Source organism: Daktulosphaira vitifoliae, unplaced genomic scaffold (assembly GCF_025091365.1).
Source record: "Daktulosphaira vitifoliae isolate Bord-2020 unplaced genomic scaffold, ASM2509136v1 Scaffold_3, whole genome shotgun sequence".
In the NCBI taxonomy this organism is placed as follows: Eukaryota; Metazoa; Arthropoda; class Insecta; order Hemiptera; family Phylloxeridae; genus Daktulosphaira; species Daktulosphaira vitifoliae.
The window spans coordinates 18,615,066-18,634,619 of record NW_026099574.1 but is presented as its reverse complement, the minus strand read 5'-3'; the positions used below and the strand labels follow the sequence as shown (position 1 = coordinate 18,634,619).

Sequence of the window (19,554 nt, the reverse complement as noted above, 5' to 3'; positions counted from 1 at the left end):
AGGTAAATTCAAATTTTATATTGATGGAATAATTTAACTTAATTTGGTCAAATATTATAATTTTAAACATGACCAAATAGTTATAAGAGATGCTGAATAGTCGATTATAAATTACCCACGAAATATTGTTTGAACACCAAATAAATTCCAAACATTCGACACATACCTAATCATTATCTCAGCCATTAAAGTAATTTTTTTAAGAGCTATTCAAAAAATAAATTCAAAATACCACTCATTAGAAAAACTAACTACAATTAAGTCTTTATCTCAAATTTGATATAATGTCTCTAAATTTTTCAATATAAATTATTCATAATTTTTATTTTCAAGAATAATAAAAAATTATGTAATAAAATTTTCAGGTATGTGATATCAACGTTATGTGGAAAACCCTGTAGCTTTCCAGAAGCAGTAGTAACAGTGTTGTTTTGGATCGGTTACTTCAATTCATCACTGAATCCATTGATTTACGCATATTTCAATAGAGACTTCAGGGAAGCGTTTAAGAATACACTACAGTGCGTATTCCCATGCTGTCAATCGTGTTGTCCAAAAGAAAGTGACTCGACGGCTATGAGTTATGTCTAAAATAACCGCATTACTATTATATATTAAATTTGAAAAAATCGGTTAGACATATAATTAATTTTGTCATTTACGTTGGAAGAAATTTTTTACATTGAAATTCTAAATTTATTGTAAAAAACGAACTACTAAATAAATATAATATGTTAATTAATTCGATGGCAAAATCTAAATAAATAAATATGCATTTTAGTTTTGGTACAAAGTCAAAAATTTATACATTTGCATATAAATATAAATATATATATACAGTTTTTATGGGGGCTTCAAACCCTTAGAAACTTTCGTAGCCCCCACAAATAAATTGAATTTTTGAGGAGGGAGAGGAAAGAGATAAAGCATTATAGCAGAGAAGCTATCTGTCAGGTTTAATATTCAAAATTATAAACAGGGTATGGGGTTATATTCTCCACAGGACAAATTCTTTAAGCTACGCCATAAATATATATACATACCATACATACATATATAAATATATATATATATATACGTATATATTAATTAAATAGTTATATATTTTATACAGCAGTGAACGCAAGAAAAGAGCTAAAGATGCTATAGTTACTTTAATAAATCAAACCATAGTGCAATGTAACAATAATAATTACTTTATTCTAATGAAAATATGATTTAAAATAGATTTTATATTTGAAAATCAAAATAGATCTTATCAGAAAATAAAAAATTCAAAACTCCTCTAAACTTTATTAGTTTTTTTTACAAATAAAAATGTTAAGTCTTCAATAAACCTAGAAAAATTATAACAGAATATGGTTAACAATCATTCACAGTAACATTCTATACACTGCTGATTTTTTACGTATATTATCAATAATCGAATTGGGCAAGTTAAAGTAAAAGAGCTCTACTAAGTAGTAGAAACAAAAGCAGGATGCGCAATAAGGAGAAACGGAAAAATAGAGCATATCCGTTCCCTGCAATACTTCAATTTGAACACTATATTATATATTCAATAGTTATGAGACAAACATCTGTTTTTCAGATTCAAATTTTTTTACGCAAATTTACAAGGTATTGCTCAACTTTCGACAAGGAAATTTGTTGAGGGTTCCGATAAGAATTGTTGCTTTTACTACCAAAATCCTGTGGTTTTAAACTAGGGGTTAGCTACTATTCTTATAATGCCTACTCCGAGATTAATCACAAGTCTTTTTTTTTAATTTTGATGACCTTATTTTCTTTGCATTATAAAAGTTTTAAATGCATAAAATGTAAAAATGCCCTTGGAGTGATTTACACAGTTTTTATTTGCCTTAATCCGACTCTTTTCTAGCTAGTAGCTAAAACCAATGATTATCTCCACAAAATTATTGTTTATTATCTGTGCATAATTTTAAAGATATTAATGAACAAAAAAAAAAAAATTTTTAATTATTAAATATTAAAAATATTCTAAGTTGAAAAACTAATTCTTATCCCGTTATAGTTTTTATTCCGCGAGCGCCATTTAATTCGATTATAAAAAATTGACTAATATATAAATACATTGTTACTAAAGAAAATAATTTAAAAGTAAAATACTAAATATTAGAAACCAATTAATCGGTATTATGTCAATTTGATTAATAAAAAAAAACTGTTACATTTTATGAATAGAATAGGTATATTAATCAGTAGTATTTTCAACAAAAAATTATAAATATGTAAATATGAAATGTTATGTATATTATTACCTATAAGTATAACTATCAAACACCATTGTTTTGTAAACATTTATTTTGTTGGAAATTATTTGAATAAACCTATTTATTGTGTACAAAAATCATTGTAAAACTTACAACTTTACTTTAAAACTTACTTTTTTTAAACACTAACTCATAACTTAAGCAACAAAAATACTTTAATACCTAAATATTTAGTTAAAATTGTGCTTTGACGTAGCATTTAATCCTAAAACTAAGTAGTATTATTTACCTCATTATGTTGATTTAATGAGAGTAATTATGAGTCACAAAATTTCAATCTTAACACAATTAAATTGTATATCATTTAGAGCCTTAATATTAATAATGATATAAAAAAAGATAAGATAAAAAAATTGAATAAAATTTTATTTTACAAATATTGGTGAAATGTATTAAAAATTAATATTTACATTTTATTTTGAGCTTCACTATTAAAAACATGATTAATATATTATATTATATAAAATGTATGTATAAAATAATAAAATAAAAAACATAAACAATGAATTACCATTTTAAAAAATACATAACATAACATTTGTAACATAAAATAGTTAATAAATCTTACAACCCTGAAAATATGTCATAATTAATAAATAATGTTCCATAAAATGAGTTTATTTATGAATATTTATTAAAATATTTTATAACAGGGGCAATTCTCCTACACCCCCAGCTATATTATATACAATAGAAGCAACTTCAGTAGCAAGTCTATCAGCATTAGCTTGAGTATCTGCTTCAGCATAAATTCTAACAACATCTTCCGTACCTGATGGCCTATATTAATAGACAAAAAAATCCCATTAGTTTTAAGAGTTATATAACATACAATAATATATTATCATTTTTGAGATGTATTTTAAGGCAAATGAAAACTGTAAATGTAAGAGATTATTTTCATTGTGTTTTTATCGGAATTTTCATATGAAAATATATACTTTTTTATAATTATACTTTTATAAAAAATATTACGATAAAATGTTGACGTAGAAATATCAATTTTTTATACCTTTTATTAGGACATTAAATAGAAAATATGATAATATAAAAAAATTCTCAAATAGCAAATGTTTATATGGTTAGTCATTTTTTCAAACATTTTTTTGAAATCCATTTTTTTTTCTTGCAAAATTAAAAAAAAATTATTAGCACAAAGGTCAAAAAGTATTTTTAGGTTATAAAAATCACTATAAAATTAAATAATTATCATAGGGACTAAATTTTCTAAATTTTGTTGGGAATACAAAATTGAATCCCTCTATAAAACAGTATTTCATTGATAAGATTTAGCTTTATTTCTATAAAATGCACAAGGTCATACAAGTTTAAGTGCTCTTGAGTGTATTAATTGCATAATTTAAAATTTTTCATATGTATATTCATATGAAGCTCATAAAATATTAAATTATAAAATAATTTTATAATTATATACATAATTATTACATATTACACAAATTACCTGACAAATGATCTGGCCATTGGGTAATTAGCTACCGCTAGGTTAATTTTGTCTTGAAGACCTAAAGGCTTTATACAAATTCGTTCAGCATTTGTTATAGAAAATATACTTCTATCCTAAAAATATGTATTTTTTTACTTTTACAAAATATTAATTAAAAAATCAAAGTCAGAAAATCTACAAATACTTACTTTTACAGTTACTTTCGTGAGACGATTTGGTAAATCTTTGTATGTATTACACCAATCCTTTAAATTCCAACCTCGATCACACAGTACAGTTTCAACAATTAACATATCTGAGTATGCATCTCCAACAGTTTCATTTGTCATATCCATAATCCATTTCAATTTGTTTAAAACTAACAATTTTTCCCTACATTTAACATAAAAAAATAAACACATTTTAATAATTCAGAAATCATTTATAAGCAGGGGCATCTCAATGATAAAAACATAGGGGGTGAAAAATTTACTTTTGTAAATTGAATAATTTTTTTTAAATCGTGTGATCCTCTTTTAAAAATAATTTTTTGGTAGCATCCTTTTATATTAAAAAATTATCAACTAAAACAAATAAATTTTGCCAAGTAGAGAAACATGACACCCCTTTGTTGTTTTATGGTCATAGTTAAAATAGAAAGTGTTTAAACCAAATCTAAATGGATAGGGATAATATTTTAAATAATAAATACAAATTATTTTCTATAGCTATAGACCTCATTACATACTATAACAGTATTTCAAAGTATATTAATATAATACAATTTGATTCTAGCCATTCAATTTCTCTTAAAATAATATTTTTATATTCATTCTTTATGTAACAGATTGTTCAAAAAAATCCCGGACTAACAAATAAAAACACATTTTTTTTGAAAAATTTTTCTTTTTTAATCTAATTAAGAAAACGATTGGTCAATAACAACTTTTGGAAATGCTTTGAAAGATATTCACAATTTTGCACCTAGGCAGGAGGAAGAGAGTAACAAAAAAATAAGTAATACTAAAAAGAGCAACATCCTAGCTTCATCATCAGTCTATATTTTAAAATGCTACTAACTTCCAAAGTATTAGACCAAAAGTTGTAATTGACCAATCATTTTCTCAATTAGATTATTTTCTATTTTATAAATTACTTAAAGATGTATAATACCATAAAAAAAAAATAAAGTTGATACCTCTATAATACATAAGGAATAAACATGAAAAATATTATTAATAACATACATAACTAAAAAAACCAAAAAAAAATTGACAGAAACATTATTAATTTAAGAGAAATAAGTGGATAATGTTAAAATAATCAACCTGTATTTATAACTGAAAATGTCTAAATAAAACTAACTTATAAAATTGTAAGATTTTACAAAAAAAAAAAAAGAAAAAATGAAAACAACCATACTCATTCTTTTGTTTTAATAATTCTTCTCTAATTAAAATTCCAACTGATTCTTTAAAGACTAATGTACCATGTCCATTAGCTTCAAAATAAACACCTATATCATAATCTTTTGCTGTGTGATGAAGATATTTAACACCAGTAGGAACACATGCAACAGGAACTTTCTAATAAATATAAGTGATATATTTTATAATTAAATAAAAAAAAAGTCTTTAATAAATAAAATACATTTTAATTAATATTAAATAAAACAATAAAAAAAATAAAACATACCAATTCATTAGAAATATAATTTGTTGAATTTCCATTTGAATAAGCAGTTTGAACTAATCCTATGTTAATATTAAGACCAGAAGCCATAATTAGTTCTTTAAGGTAACCAGCCACTAAAAATGTTTAACTTTTTATTATTAGATTATTTTATTTAACTAAATAAAAATTTGACTTATTATATTTATAATTGCATTTGATATAACTAAATATTTACCTAAAGTAGCAATACGATCCCCATCCAATAAATAAAAAGTATTGGTTTCATCAATGAAAAAATAAATTATTCTATCAGCATCACCATCAACTGATACATACTTAGTATTTGGTATTATAGACAAACCAGTTGGAGGACATTGATTTGATTTTACATAGTCTGCACCACACTAAATATTTCAATTAAAACCAAAATATTATTAACTTATAGAGAAAATATTCAACAGACTTAATATAAAAAAATAACAGTACTTTGATTTAACTAAAATTTAGAAAATATAAACAAGCTCCTAGAAATAATCACATGTTTATATTTTTTCTAAGTGATTAGTAATAGTCTTTACAGACTTTTTCCTAGCATATAAAAATTTAAAAAAAAACCTAGTACAGTGAAGATGTGACATAGTTGATACAAGTATAAATGATATCTGACTAGGAAAACTCGCAGGGGGACAGGAGATGCCATTGTACTTCAAAGATTTTTTGTGTCACAAATAAAAATAATACATACAATCCTAGCTTCCAAATCTATTAATATAATATGATATTGAATTTTTATCAATGTAAAATGGATTCTACTGCATCTATTTCTAACCAAAATCAAAAGTAGCATTATTTAGAAAGACAGGCTTTGCAGGGTCCATAGATATGGAAAATAAGATAATTGTTTACTTCTAAACTTATTATATTAGACCATAATTATGGTATAGCAGATGCATATAAATATAACATTTTTTTTTTTGAAAAATCAAAAATTATTGGTATGAAATTATTAATTAAAAAAAGAAAAGAAAACTCTATTATTCAACCCCTCATTAGCTAATTAAATTTTCAGTAATAAATTTTAAACTATAATTTATAATAAGCCATTAGAAGGTAACTAGAAAACATTATGTAAAAAAACTTTTTCTACTTTAACAGCTGATTTCTTATAGTAAAATAATCATGGGCTAGATTTTTTTTTTAATACTATAGTGCACTTCAAGAACTCTAAGTAGATATAACTTAAAAGTTGATAGACGTTGCGGAGACCATTTTCAAAAATTGAATAGAAGAAAGAATTTTACATTTGTGACAGTTAATTTGCATTTTTTAAACTCATATATCAACAAAATCAGTCAAGTGAGAACTTGATTTTTTTTTTTTTTTAATTTTCATGGACAGACACAAAAAAAAAATCATGGTAAAACTAAAACATTAGGATAATTATTATTTTCAAATAAGAGTGTGTTTTTTGTAGTAAATAAAATTTTTTTTCTTCTTTTACTCCAATAATTAATTTCAGTTTATTTGTAGAACTACAAATCTATTTTTTTTTTTATAAAATGAAACAACTTTCTTTAAGTTTAAAATCTCTTTTTGTGGCTATTAAATAATAAAATAGACTATTGTTAAATACATTGCTTTTTTAATAGAAAGGTTTGTATTTCAAACCTCCCCTTTACATACATTGTCTTTTATAAATTATTGTCCTTTTATTCAAGACATGTTTAAAATTGTATTTTATTTCTAATTGTAAATGAAAAATACATACATTCAAATTTAATTTTCTCGAGTTCATCACATCATTGTTGTGTAAATTAATAATCAATGAGTCATCTAAATACTTCATTGCATCTTTTAATTTTAAAGCACCAACTCCATTGGCACCATCAAACTCTATGATAGGACTATAATTTTTATAGTCAGAACACTAAGTAGAAATATTGTTTAATTTAAGTATATTTTTATACTTATTTTAAATAATAGACTTTTATATATTTACCATTTTTCGCATTTTCTTAAAAGAATTAGTTAATTTTGTAAAGTATGAATTTTCATTTGGCTGTCCATACAAACCATTTGTGTTATAGCACCTAACAAAATAATGTAACATTGGAGTTGTTATAACTCCAAAATCTTCATAATCACTTTTAAATATTTTTAAACCTAAAATTACTGCTTTAAGCAATCGCTCTCCCGAGTTTCTACAAAATATTTTCAACATTTTATTGTAATAAAATACTATATGACGTACTTTGAAATTACCTAGTGTCTCGTCCGACATAGACTTTAGGTTTATAACCAGAATCAATATTATACTTAAGTACTATTTTACTTAAAATATTGCATACATTATCATTATTTAAAGCATTTGACAATTCTGTTGCATATTCTTCCCATGTACTTTCAAGCATTTCCCCTTGCGGGTCAATCAATTTAACTCCATTATCATCTTGTGGATTATGGGAGGCTGTAATCATCAACCCAACTCGGGCTGACTTTAAACACATTGATCGTAAAGCAACTAATAAACTCATTCTATGCACTACATGATCTAGATAATCAGATCTAATAAATAATAATACAATAAAATTAAGTAAACTATACTACACATTAATTTATTTTTTAATGCAACTAATACTCACTTGCATCGTATACCAGAAGTTCCGTACTGAAAAGTAATGTTTCCAGGATTTGGATACAAATCTTTATTTCTATCATTATAAAACTTATTCAACCACATTTTTAAGATTTGTAAACACTAAATTATTTCTAAAATATTTCCACTTAACATAAATTTATAAAAGAGATAAGATTATAATTAAATTAAGACGTGTTATTCATAACAAATTTAAACTACAAAACAATCACTAAATAATTCATGAAAATTACATAATTCGAACATTCTAATTCTTCCCTACTCTTAATAATGATATATAAATAATCAAAACGAATTAGTATCTTAAGACTAGTACAAAAATTGGTCAATAAACAAAGGTGGGGATATATAGAAATACTTTCAATGCAATAAACTGGATATTTAATTAAATAATAATTAAAGCATTACAGTTAAACGTTTTATGAAAGCATATAATGTTCAATAAACGGCAATGATAAAGAAACATTTACATGTCATTTTTTTAATTTAATTTGTTATAGAAAGATGATTCATATATACTAAAATAAATTTAATTTTAACAAAATTCATAATAAGAATCATATATACTAAAATAAATTTATTTTCAATTAAATTCATCAAAAATTCTTATTTCTTAATATCACATAATCTACGTCAAATACACATCGCATTTATTCTGATATGTTAACACTACTAAACATTTTACGTTTTTGACCAAATTGAGTGATAAAAAACGGTCACTGTTATATATGAAATTTCTCAATCACAACGTGATTATGACACCATATATGAAAATTATTAATTTTAGGTAAAACACCACTTAAATTATCAGTAATTTTTAGTTTTTGTAAAGATAAAAACTATTTAGTTAAAGAGTCCCTTCAATATTATGTTGATAATTATTAATTTTTTCATCACTTCAAAGATAAAAAACCTAAATTTTAATTTACTTATATAGGACAATTATAATTAATATTCGAACGCTTTTTCTTTTTTCTAATCGTATATAACAAGCCTTATTCTTCTTAAGCTTTAATCTAAAAGATTGATATACTACGGTAATCAACAAACAGTACCATTATTTGGGAGGGTAAGGAAACTTGGACATTAGCTCCAGTCTAAGTTATCAGTACAAATCAGGACAGGTTGAACTGCACCGGGTCATTTAAATGTAATCTCTAGGAACCTGTAAAAGTCCAAATTCCAGCCGTAGAAATAAAATTTTATCTGATAGGAAAAATATTTTTTCCTCAATAAATTTTGATAAATTGTAAAATTTTGAAATCACTTCGTTAACAGTAATCATAAATAGTCAAATTTTCTGTTTTCAGTTATCACTTAATTTTAAATGAAACCTTCATATGATTCTATATATAAAATCATAAAATGATAAAACAAAATAAAGTAACTTATTGCACATACGTATATGCCTCTTTCATTCGACATATTTTTTTTTTAAATCGGACCATTTTCCTTAATACAGGAGGGGTTCAAAACTTAAAAATTCATATAGAAAGTAGAACTTTTTCAACTTAATTTTTGAAAGTGTTCCGGAAATACTAACACTTTTATATATATCTTAAATTAAAGCTAATGTAATTTACTTTATTATGCAAAAAAAAAATTTCGGACTTTATTTTATCTTCATGGTGAAAACTTTAGTGCAATTAAGGTCACTAATTGAAAACTTTTAACAAACGCATCAACGATCACATTTTATTAATACTTTTTATTATATTCAATAGCGAATGATCTAACAAGTAAGTAAGTTTATCAAAAATGTAATACCCCTCTGGGCCTTTTGTATTCCTATTTACAATTCATTTTAAACTACAGCAGTGAAATAAAAAATGAAAAATAACCGAGGTTTTGTTTATGAAAAAGTGGTAAATGACAAAAGTAAATTAACAGGAGAAATAGAAATATTAATGTACTAAATATGAAATTTGGTCTCTACACAAATACCAATTTTAGTGAATTAATGCAGTTTCGAAATTTAAGCACCAATCTTTTTTCCTAATCAATTATCTCAATCAAATAAATACAAAAATTTTGAAATTATAATACAAAATATATTTACAAATTATTAAATATTTCACAATATTACCACACAAAAATGTAAACTTATTTAATTTAACTAAATAAATAACTTATACTTATGTTATATAATATAATGATTGAAAATAATTTTTTTATAGCATAAACAAATTTTTGTTATGATGATAATTGTTTTTAATTGCATTATTTATATTATTTTTATACTTATAATACCATGATATTATATTAAAAGTATGATATAAACCATAAATGTTGATGAATAAACATCATTAATACTAATGCAGTTAACTGTTATAGTATTATATGACATAATATTATAAATGTAAAAAACTCATTCAATTCGTAGCGCCTTGATCTGTGTTTTAAGACAGTCAATAGAAAAAGCACTGTAATTTTCCTCCGCCAGTAAAATATTCAATTCTTTTTTTATAGAAGCAATTTTAACCACTAATTCATTATTAGTGTTACGATTATTTTTTTTCGCTTTTGGTACAAATTCACATTTTCGATTTTCTGTCCAACCCCATGTATTAGGTATACGACTGTTTAAAAAGCTCGAACAATCTGGAAAACATTATTATTTATATTGTAATCAATTTTTCATCTAAAATTATATATTATTTAAGTATATATTCATTTGTGTAATTACCCTTATTTGTTTTAGCCATTGTATAAGGATTAAACCGTATGTTCTTGGCACTTTTTTGAGATTCCATTTTTTAATTCTTAAATATGAATACTTAATTTTCTAACTAACAAAAACTCAACCAATATCAACAAAATGTTAACCAAAACTCAACCAATATCAACAAACTGTTAACAAAAACTCTAATATTTTTAATTTTAATACTTAGAGTGATTTACAAAATTATCTAAAGGTTACTCTCAATTCTGTTACCTGTAATTAAAGTTTTTCAATCAATATTTAGATTTTTTGTTTATATATCTAGGTAACTTTTTCAAACCAGTATATATTTAAATTATTATACTAATATATATTTTCCCCTGTTGGTCGGGGTTAGAATAGACCATCGGTTGTTCCTGCCTGTCGTAAAAGGCGACTAAAAGGGACTTGTAGTAGGGAGGCAGCTACTACAATATTGGGTGTAGGTTCATCAGCTACACGCCACCCAGATACGGGAAACTGTATAACTGATAGCTGCACTGCGATACGGAAGGCAACGGGAAACCACCGTATTAATATCCTAAGTAACAGCAATCAACATGTCTTCTTCTCAAGTATAAAATTCCGGAGGTAAAATAGTCCCCCGTTCGGATCACCGGGTAGGGACTACAAGAGAGGTAAGAAGTGTTAAGGATGTGAAGGAATATAAACGAATAGCAACTTGGAATGTAAGGACTTCATTACAATGTGGGAAAAATTGGAGAATCTGAAAATATAAATGGACAAGATGAAAATCGATATTCTTGGAATATCAGAAATGAGATCATTTCCAAAGTCAGGAGACTTTTGGAGCGGAGACCATAGAATAATATATACAGGAGCATCAGAGAAGAAACCTGGCACAGGAGGAGTAGGGATTATAATGAATAAAACCCTAGGAAAAAAAGTTAAAGGCTATATACAATATGACGATAGAATCATTCTAGTCAAGCTCCAGACGAAACCAAAAGATACAATAGTAGTTCAAGTCTATATGCCGACATTAAATAGTAACGATGAAGAGGTAGAAGAAGTATACGAAAATATAGATAAAATAATCGAAAATGTTAAAGGGGAAGAGAATCTGGTAGTAATGGGTGATTCGAATGCCGTTGTAGGGGAAGAAAAAGTAAATAATGTAACGGGTGCCTTTGGGTTGGGAACGCGAAATGTAAGAGGAGAACGCTTATTAGAATTTTGTGCAAAACATAACTTAATAATCACAAACACTTGCTTCGATCGCCATCGAAGAAGAAGATACACGTGGAAAATGCCAGGAGACATAAATAGATACCAAATAGATTATATCATGGTTAAGAACAGATTTAAAAATCAAGTAAAGGAAAGTAGAAGTTACCCAGGAGCGGATATAGATAGCGATCGCAATCTAGTAATGATGAAGCTTTTTTTTTATAGTGATTTTAATCACTGACAGATATCATTATACTTGATTCAACTATGCCACGTCACTACTGTGCCCCGACCCCCTGTGCTGGGTTTTTATTAATCACTCTTTGACAAAGCCTACGTTACCGCAAAGCCTCCAAAAATTGCCAAGTGATCTGACTTACGCTCGTTATAATTCGAGTTATTTATATAATGGTTTATGTGAAATGAATTTGACTATTAGCTATTATTGTACAAATTTATCATTAATTTCGAAATAGTGCCTTGTCTTATTAGGTCTATTTGAAAATTATAACTATTAAAATTCGTATAATAATTTTTAATCAAATTAAATATCATTAACAATTATTAATATGAAAATTTAAGACTTTATTATTATTAACATATTCTGAATATTGTAATAACAACAATATCTTTCAAAACAATAGATAAAATTTCAATTGTTTAAAAAGTCGATTTTTTTTTTTACATTGTCTGAAAAATAAATCGCCAAAATATTAAGGTACATATTTTACATACAATTCATTAAATATTTCTAAAATGCGTTAAAACATTTTATATCGATATGCGTAACAAACTAAACAACTAAGTAGCATAAATATTATTAATTTTCAGGAGATCAAAAATAAAATTTATGCTCTGATTACATTCTATATGTTTATCAATTTTCTAAATAGTTTAATTTTGATTCAAACCAAATTTACGACATTTAATGAAAATTATTATAAGAAGAGTAAAACATAAATCCAATTACTTCATAATCTTAGAGTTGAATTTTTTGAGTTGCTGCCTTATTCGTTGCGCAATATAATGACGATTATGATAGACGTATTAGTAAAATTCATTTAACCATATTTAATTTATTAATCATGTTACTAAAAAAAATGTCTAACTTACGATAATAAATTGATCATTAATGAACAATTACTTGAAATATTGATGATTGTGATATATTTAATATTATACCGCATGATTTTTGTGTCATTGATTTCATATCATTTTTTAGTACTAATATATACTAGAATATATACTAGAATGTGTATAAATGTAATTTATAATTTATAAATAAAAATTTATATATTAATTGAAATAATACAAACTGATTGCTGTTCTGATTGCATTACGTATAAGAATAGAATAGTAAAAGCTATAAGACCCTAGAAATCTGTAAACTTGAAACTTTTTAAAATGTTTCAACTAAAAAATACCATTTTTTTAGTGATGGCCTGAAACTTTTGCTTATGACACTTACTGCGAGGACAACATTGCCACAGTCCTAGAAAATTGTCAATTTGCCGGATTTACACTGATTAAGAATGAATGAGGTTTTTATACCATTGTTTAAGTGAAATAAAATTAGATATTAGTTTTGATTAAACATTTTATTATTCATCTTAAAATAGTGCTTTATTTTACTAGGCATATTAAAAAAAATCATAATGTTAACATAGAGTTAACAGTTATAAATGTGAAAATATTTGAAAAAGAGATAGGTTGTCCATCTAACAATATATACTATTATATACAAAATTATAAAAAAAATTTTTAATTTACGACAGTATATTCATTATTAATTAACAATTACTTGAAATATTATCTACAACACATTTAATTTTTAAGCTTCATTTTTATGGCACGAAATTTTAAAAACTTACTTATATTATAATAAAATGATAAGTTTTTTTTTTACATGGCACATTACAATCTACAGAAATATTATCTTTTAATATTACCTGAAATAGTACTATCTATCCATCATATTAAATATAAATACCAACTGAATAAATAGTATAAACACGCAGTTTATCTGAAGTGTTAAACATAAGGATAGTAAAAATTATAAGAATCACTCTCTAACTGCATACAACTATTTTTAAAATGTTTATTTTTTAAACAATAATAACATTTTTATTCAAAAAAAAGTTAATTAAATTATTTTTACTGTTATACTATTTAATAATTACCGTTGGACGTAAGGATTTCCAATTATTAATATTTCATTCGCCCTATTTAGTTTTAAAGCATGCAAGTGGGCTATTTTATAATTCGGCCTGTAACAACAACATAGTTTGCCACTTGCATATCGACTAGCTATAGTAGCAAGGGTCGTCACCACCTAGGCGAGGTGTCACACCTATCAGATATGATTACTGGACCATAGGTGGAATTTAATTTTAAGTTAATTAAAAGTATAATCTAAGTTAATATGTCGTTATTTGTATAAATTACTATAATACCTCGTGGTATATTAAACACAATTATGACAATCAAAGTTGTATGTGGTTGATATGTAAAACATACCGTAGCCCATGTCTAGATTAAGAAAAAGGGGTAAAATACACACGAGTTCTTAAGTTACTCGCTCAATAAAATAAATATTACAGTTAAAATTAATAAGGAAATTTAATTTAAGTATTAAAAAAGAAAATTAAGTTAAACATGAACAAAAATACGAATGTATCAAAAACCATGTCTATAAATAAAGGCAATAAAAATAAAATAAAATATTTAAACAAAAAAAAAATAATAATATAACAAACGGCATGGACGGTATTGGAACACATCCGTTAATGTTATTTGGAAATTAATGAAAAACACCAGGAGCGGTCTGGACACTAGTTCTTTAGCGTTGACTAGAAAGAAAAGGAAACATGTGCTTTCCAAACATAAACAAAATTATGTTAATTTAGGATAAAATAAAAAATGAAATAAAATAATTAATAAAATGTAGCTTATAACATAAATATAATATATAAAAGAAAACGATACCCGGTCTCCGAAGAGATCCATCCGATGATCTGGATGCTTCGTCGAAAAGACCTGGCCGTTCGCCGTTGGCGGCTCTACTCCATCATTAAATAAAAATGTCAATAAAACAATAAATGTGTGCACTTTAGCACGGTCAATGACAGAAGAAAGAATGGAGAAGAGTCAACACCGATCTAACGGCAATTTCAAATCGATAACGGCCAGTCTTTTTGGAAGGGATCAATACTCATAAACAATTCGATTTTAATTATATTTCTCTTTTAACGCCTTATCTAGCGGTCAGCGGCAAAATAATGAGTGGTTGACACCACTGTGTCAGAAAAAGGTTCTTTCGCGCGATAAAATAAATAATTAGACATAACAAAAATCATAAACGGTCCACCTTCGAATTTGTGACGTTACAAGCATTAACAACAAATTTTACATTTTGAGGAATCTAAAATATCGGTATAACCAACTAAATCTTCCTAAAGGTCAAATATAATTTTTATCTCTATGATTTTTTTATAGTTATTTGAATTAATCAATATATAATTGTTTTTATAGCAAAATCATGGATCTCCATTTGTTTTAATTATTCTGTAAAAAACAAAGAATACATTATTTTTATCCCAAAAACGATTATAATATGTTAAAATTCAAAGTATATATTTGTTGAAAAAAACCTCAATATGTCGATTACGCGATTTTACCATGGAGACCAAAATATTTTATTATGCCTACTCTATTGAAAGTTTAGAAATTGGTGAATAATCGTCAGAGTTAAGATAAACTTTACAAACTTATTTTTTTAACTAAACCTATCTTTTATTCTTATTTCAAATATAGCTTTAAAATTTTCGATTTAAAACGATTTTTTTCAAGCTCTTGAACTTGATTTATGTGTATGGTAATTAATTTGTAAAAAGTTGACGTTTTGTACGTTATTTTGTTGATTACATTCACAGTTCAAAATTGAAACATTTAATATAATATTTTATCAGAGTTTTATGATTGTGTGTTTTATTTTTATTAGAAATATAAATAGTTAATCTATATAAGAAACTAAATATTTTGTTATGTTGACTAAATAACAAAACTTGATTAATAAAATCTAAAACAAAATTTAGGACGAAAATAAATTGGAAATCAATTGTGTTAATTTCAGATTAAAATTTCATGTAGACCTATGTTATTAATTAAATTCAAAATAAATTATTATTTTTAACTTTTAAACTGAATAAATATTAATTTATTAGTACTTAAAAATTTTATTATGATATTTTCATTAATATTGGAATCACCGAATCTTATCTAGTTTATTATATGTGAAATATTTATAGGTACATTACTTGCTTTAAATAAAGTTTTAATTAAATCTTATTGAGTAAATTAACAAATGGATTTTTCAAATTTTCAATAGTGAAATTAAATATTTCAAAAAATAAAATTTCTAGAAATTTTAAAACCCTAAAAATTAAGATTTATATCATTTACATTTAAATATACATAATATTGAAATATGCTGAGTGAAACAAATCTAACTTAAATAACTTCTAAACTACATAACATATTATACTTTTTTTTAAACAATTTATTACAATATATGACTATATTTAAAATATGCTTTATGTTATTTTTCACAATTACAAAAAATATTGCTAAATTAGTTTTTTCATTAAATTTTTTTTTAGATTTGAAGATATCCGTATTATGTATAAGTTTAAAAGAAAAATATCGATATTAAAAACTCTTATTTGAATTCAGTAGTTACGTTTCTAGAACATTTTGAAGTTTGTTAAATTTTTTTACAATTTTTCTATGGTATCAAACGTTAATCCACCTTAAAGGACGTAAGTAAATATGTTATCTTTTTACGTTTTTTACTGGAAACATTACGTGTTATCTTTTCATGAAAAATAGTAACGCTTCAACGAGCTTTTTACAGAAACGATTATCGCAAATCTTTATAACAAAACGTTAGAAACATTTTCGTATATTACTACAAGTGTTCGATGGTTGGACAAGTTAAAAGTGATAACAATTATGAATTTGCGCGATTCAATCATTGATATCATATTATTAAAGCATATTCCTTGTAAGGATAATTGATAACAAATGGGCTTATTCATTATTATTCACGTTTAGATTTATAAAACATGACCCTATTTAATTAAAAGGGCTAGCGAAGAAAAATTTGTGTAAATAATAGTGGAGCCATTGGCCACTAGAATTATACGTGACAAAAGCGGACAAGACAATAAGCGAATCAAGTGTATTAAAAAACGATGGTGAACAATAAAAGTATGGTTCAATAATCGGACGATTTGGAATTAATAGAGGCGCGATACGTAAGTGAAGGGTGTACAATAGAATGTGTAAAAACAATTCGGAAAAAATATAAAAAATGACTGATGTTTATCGTTACAAGCGAACACTATATGAGGTGCGAGGACGGGATGTCGGTGACTACCACTCTCTACCTAACACAATTTATTAATCACCACTGACTGTTACCAAAATTTTAATGAGACAATTTTATTAATCTCATTTTTGTGTCGTACGTTTTTGACAATAAGTCTTTACTATCGACTAATTAATAATGATAAAATATATACTTTAATTTTGCGTATCACTTCTAAACTTTTGTGACAGCGGAAGAGTTTGATTCGCTATTGTCAAGTGAATTAGACGGCAGGCGCATAAGATGCAACAGCACAGCAGGTTAGACAGAATTAGTATTTGAGGTGTATTACAAGGTGTTGGCACCTTAACCTTTCAAATACTGTTGTAATAAATAAAAATGTTAATATTATGAAAATGGGAAAGTCTATTAGATTTATATGTGTATTAGATCTTAATCATCAATACGCGCTTTTATTACCTCGACAATATACGTCGTTCATAAAATACACACTTAGAAAGAATCTCTCCAATGGGACTTGCGCCTATTATGATTTATTATCTTTTTTTATACTTCCAAAACTCTTTTTATTTTATACTAAGTTATCATTAATAATATATTCTATAAATTCTCTATAGTCGATATCGATATTCCTAAACTTCACTCTACAATTGTCAAAATAAAATTATAAAAATATGTTTATCTATATTCAAAATTTGATCAACAAAACTTGGAGGCCCAGCGTTTTTCAACGTTAAGCCTTGGCTGGTGCGAACACAGTTAACTCTGTAAATATATGCTGAACATTATTACAATACACTACTTGATATCCTTCACGTCAACTGCTTATAAGTTGCCAGAAAGCCTTATGACTGGCGGGTACACGGACAAAGAGTAATACTGCTATATTAACTAATATTAATTACAATATTAACGCTTCTTCACTCTATTAGCACATGTAAGGTTGACTATAAATGGAGAACACAATAAAGTTTACAACCATTAATTTAAAAATATAAGACTATTATACCTCAATAAATAAAATTACGGTTCTCTACTCAGTTGGGCACGTTTAAGGCTTTTCATGAATGAAGATCACAATAATATTAAAAATTGTCATCCAAAAGTATGACTATTATATATAAGTAGGGTAATTTGGAGAGAGCTGCCCCCCCCCCGCCTCACCCACTCACCTTCCTTGCGGTGGAGGAAGTGTACGGGGGGATTAAATCTAACGTAAACTAACCTAATGGAATGGGAGGGGGAAACCTTATGTAAACTAACCTAATGCGGGGGAGGGAGAGGATGAAACCCAACGTTTTCTAAGAATTTAATCATCGACTAGCAGACGCTTAGGTAAGCATATGTCTGACATCAAAGGTATCATAATATTATATCGCTAATAAGCGTCTGTAATTTTATGGGACGCTGTCTTTGTATTATTAAATGTACAAATCATTTCTAAGAATTTTACCATCAACTACCAGACGCTTAGGTAAGCATATTTTTTTAATATTGAAGATGTTGTCATATAGTAATAATCATTATCGTATGAATTTTATGAGAACAATGGTAACGTTTGTTGTTATGGCTTCATAATTTCTAAGAATTTTATCATCGGCTACCAGACGCTTAGGTAAGCATATTTCCGACATCAAAGGTATAATTGTAATATAATGATCATAAGCGTCTGTTATTTTATATGAGAACAATTGCGTTGCTGTCTGTGTGTTATTAATATTAAATGTACAAATAATTTCTAAGAATTTTATTGTCGGCTATCAGACTCTTAGGTGATCATGTTTCCAACATCAAATGTACAAGTAATGCCTAAGAATTTTATCATCTGCTACCAGACGCTTAGGTAAGCATATTTCCAATATCAAAGGTACCACCGTACAGTAACAATGATTGTCGTATGTATTTTATACAATATTTTAAACATTACTCTACTGATCCATAAAACATTGCTATATCACATATATCGTTAAACGAACGCCGCCGCCTCACACCGCCCACCATCCGACCGGACTGGTAGAGAATAGGTGTAGCTAAATATGCTTCTAAAATTAGACGTTAAATAGAAATTATGATAAATATTTTTATATGAACATTGCTATAATCGGTTACCAGACACTTAGGTAAGCATAGTTCCAACATCTAAGGTACCACCGTTCAGTAACAATGATTATCGTATGTATTTTATGAGAAAATATGTCACCACTG

The 19,554-nt window shown here is 25.9% G+C and overlaps 3 protein-coding genes across 12 annotated transcripts in view; 2 read left to right on the top strand and 1 right to left on the bottom strand.

The window, feature by feature from the left end:
- LOC126902377 (octopamine receptor beta-3R-like) overlaps positions 1–1,306 on the top strand; it is a 104,420-nt gene extending 103,114 nt beyond the window's left edge. For all 9 annotated transcript variants that reach the window (XM_050679559.1, XM_050679568.1, XM_050679560.1 and 6 more), the window contains one exon: positions 366–1,306. In XM_050679559.1, coding sequence (XP_050535516.1) covers positions 366–591 — 226 coding nt within the window. In that variant the 3' untranslated portion in view covers positions 592–1,306. The remainder of the gene's footprint in view (positions 1–365) is intronic.
- A 1,328-nt stretch (positions 1,307–2,634) lies between these two features.
- Positions 2,635–8,451, bottom strand: LOC126902376 (phosphoacetylglucosamine mutase). Of its 2 annotated transcripts, none has more exons than XM_050679558.1 (10): positions 8,055–8,451; positions 7,675–7,963; positions 7,412–7,613; positions 7,181–7,339; positions 5,648–5,816; positions 5,434–5,546; positions 5,161–5,324; positions 3,948–4,131; positions 3,757–3,872; positions 2,635–3,074 (listed from the first exon to the last, which is right to left on the bottom strand). In XM_050679558.1, the coding sequence occupies exons 1-10, from the start codon at positions 8,128–8,130 to the stop codon at positions 2,939–2,941; spliced, it is 1,608 nt and encodes a 535-aa protein (XP_050535515.1). In that variant the 5' UTR covers positions 8,131–8,451; the 3' UTR covers positions 2,635–2,938. The 2 variants fall into 2 exon arrangements, with proteins under 2 accessions (XP_050535515.1, XP_050535514.1); XM_050679557.1 differs by having other exon boundaries at positions 7,675–7,977; positions 8,055–8,438.
- A 3,066-nt stretch (positions 8,452–11,517) lies between these two features.
- On the top strand, positions 11,518–15,034 carry LOC126902071 (uncharacterized). The gene is made up of 2 exons (XM_050679092.1): positions 11,518–11,898; positions 14,936–15,034. Exons 1-2 carry the CDS (start codon positions 11,518–11,520, stop codon positions 15,032–15,034), a joined length of 480 nt encoding a protein of 159 aa, XP_050535049.1.
- Positions 15,035–19,554: the final 4,520 nt, after the last annotated feature.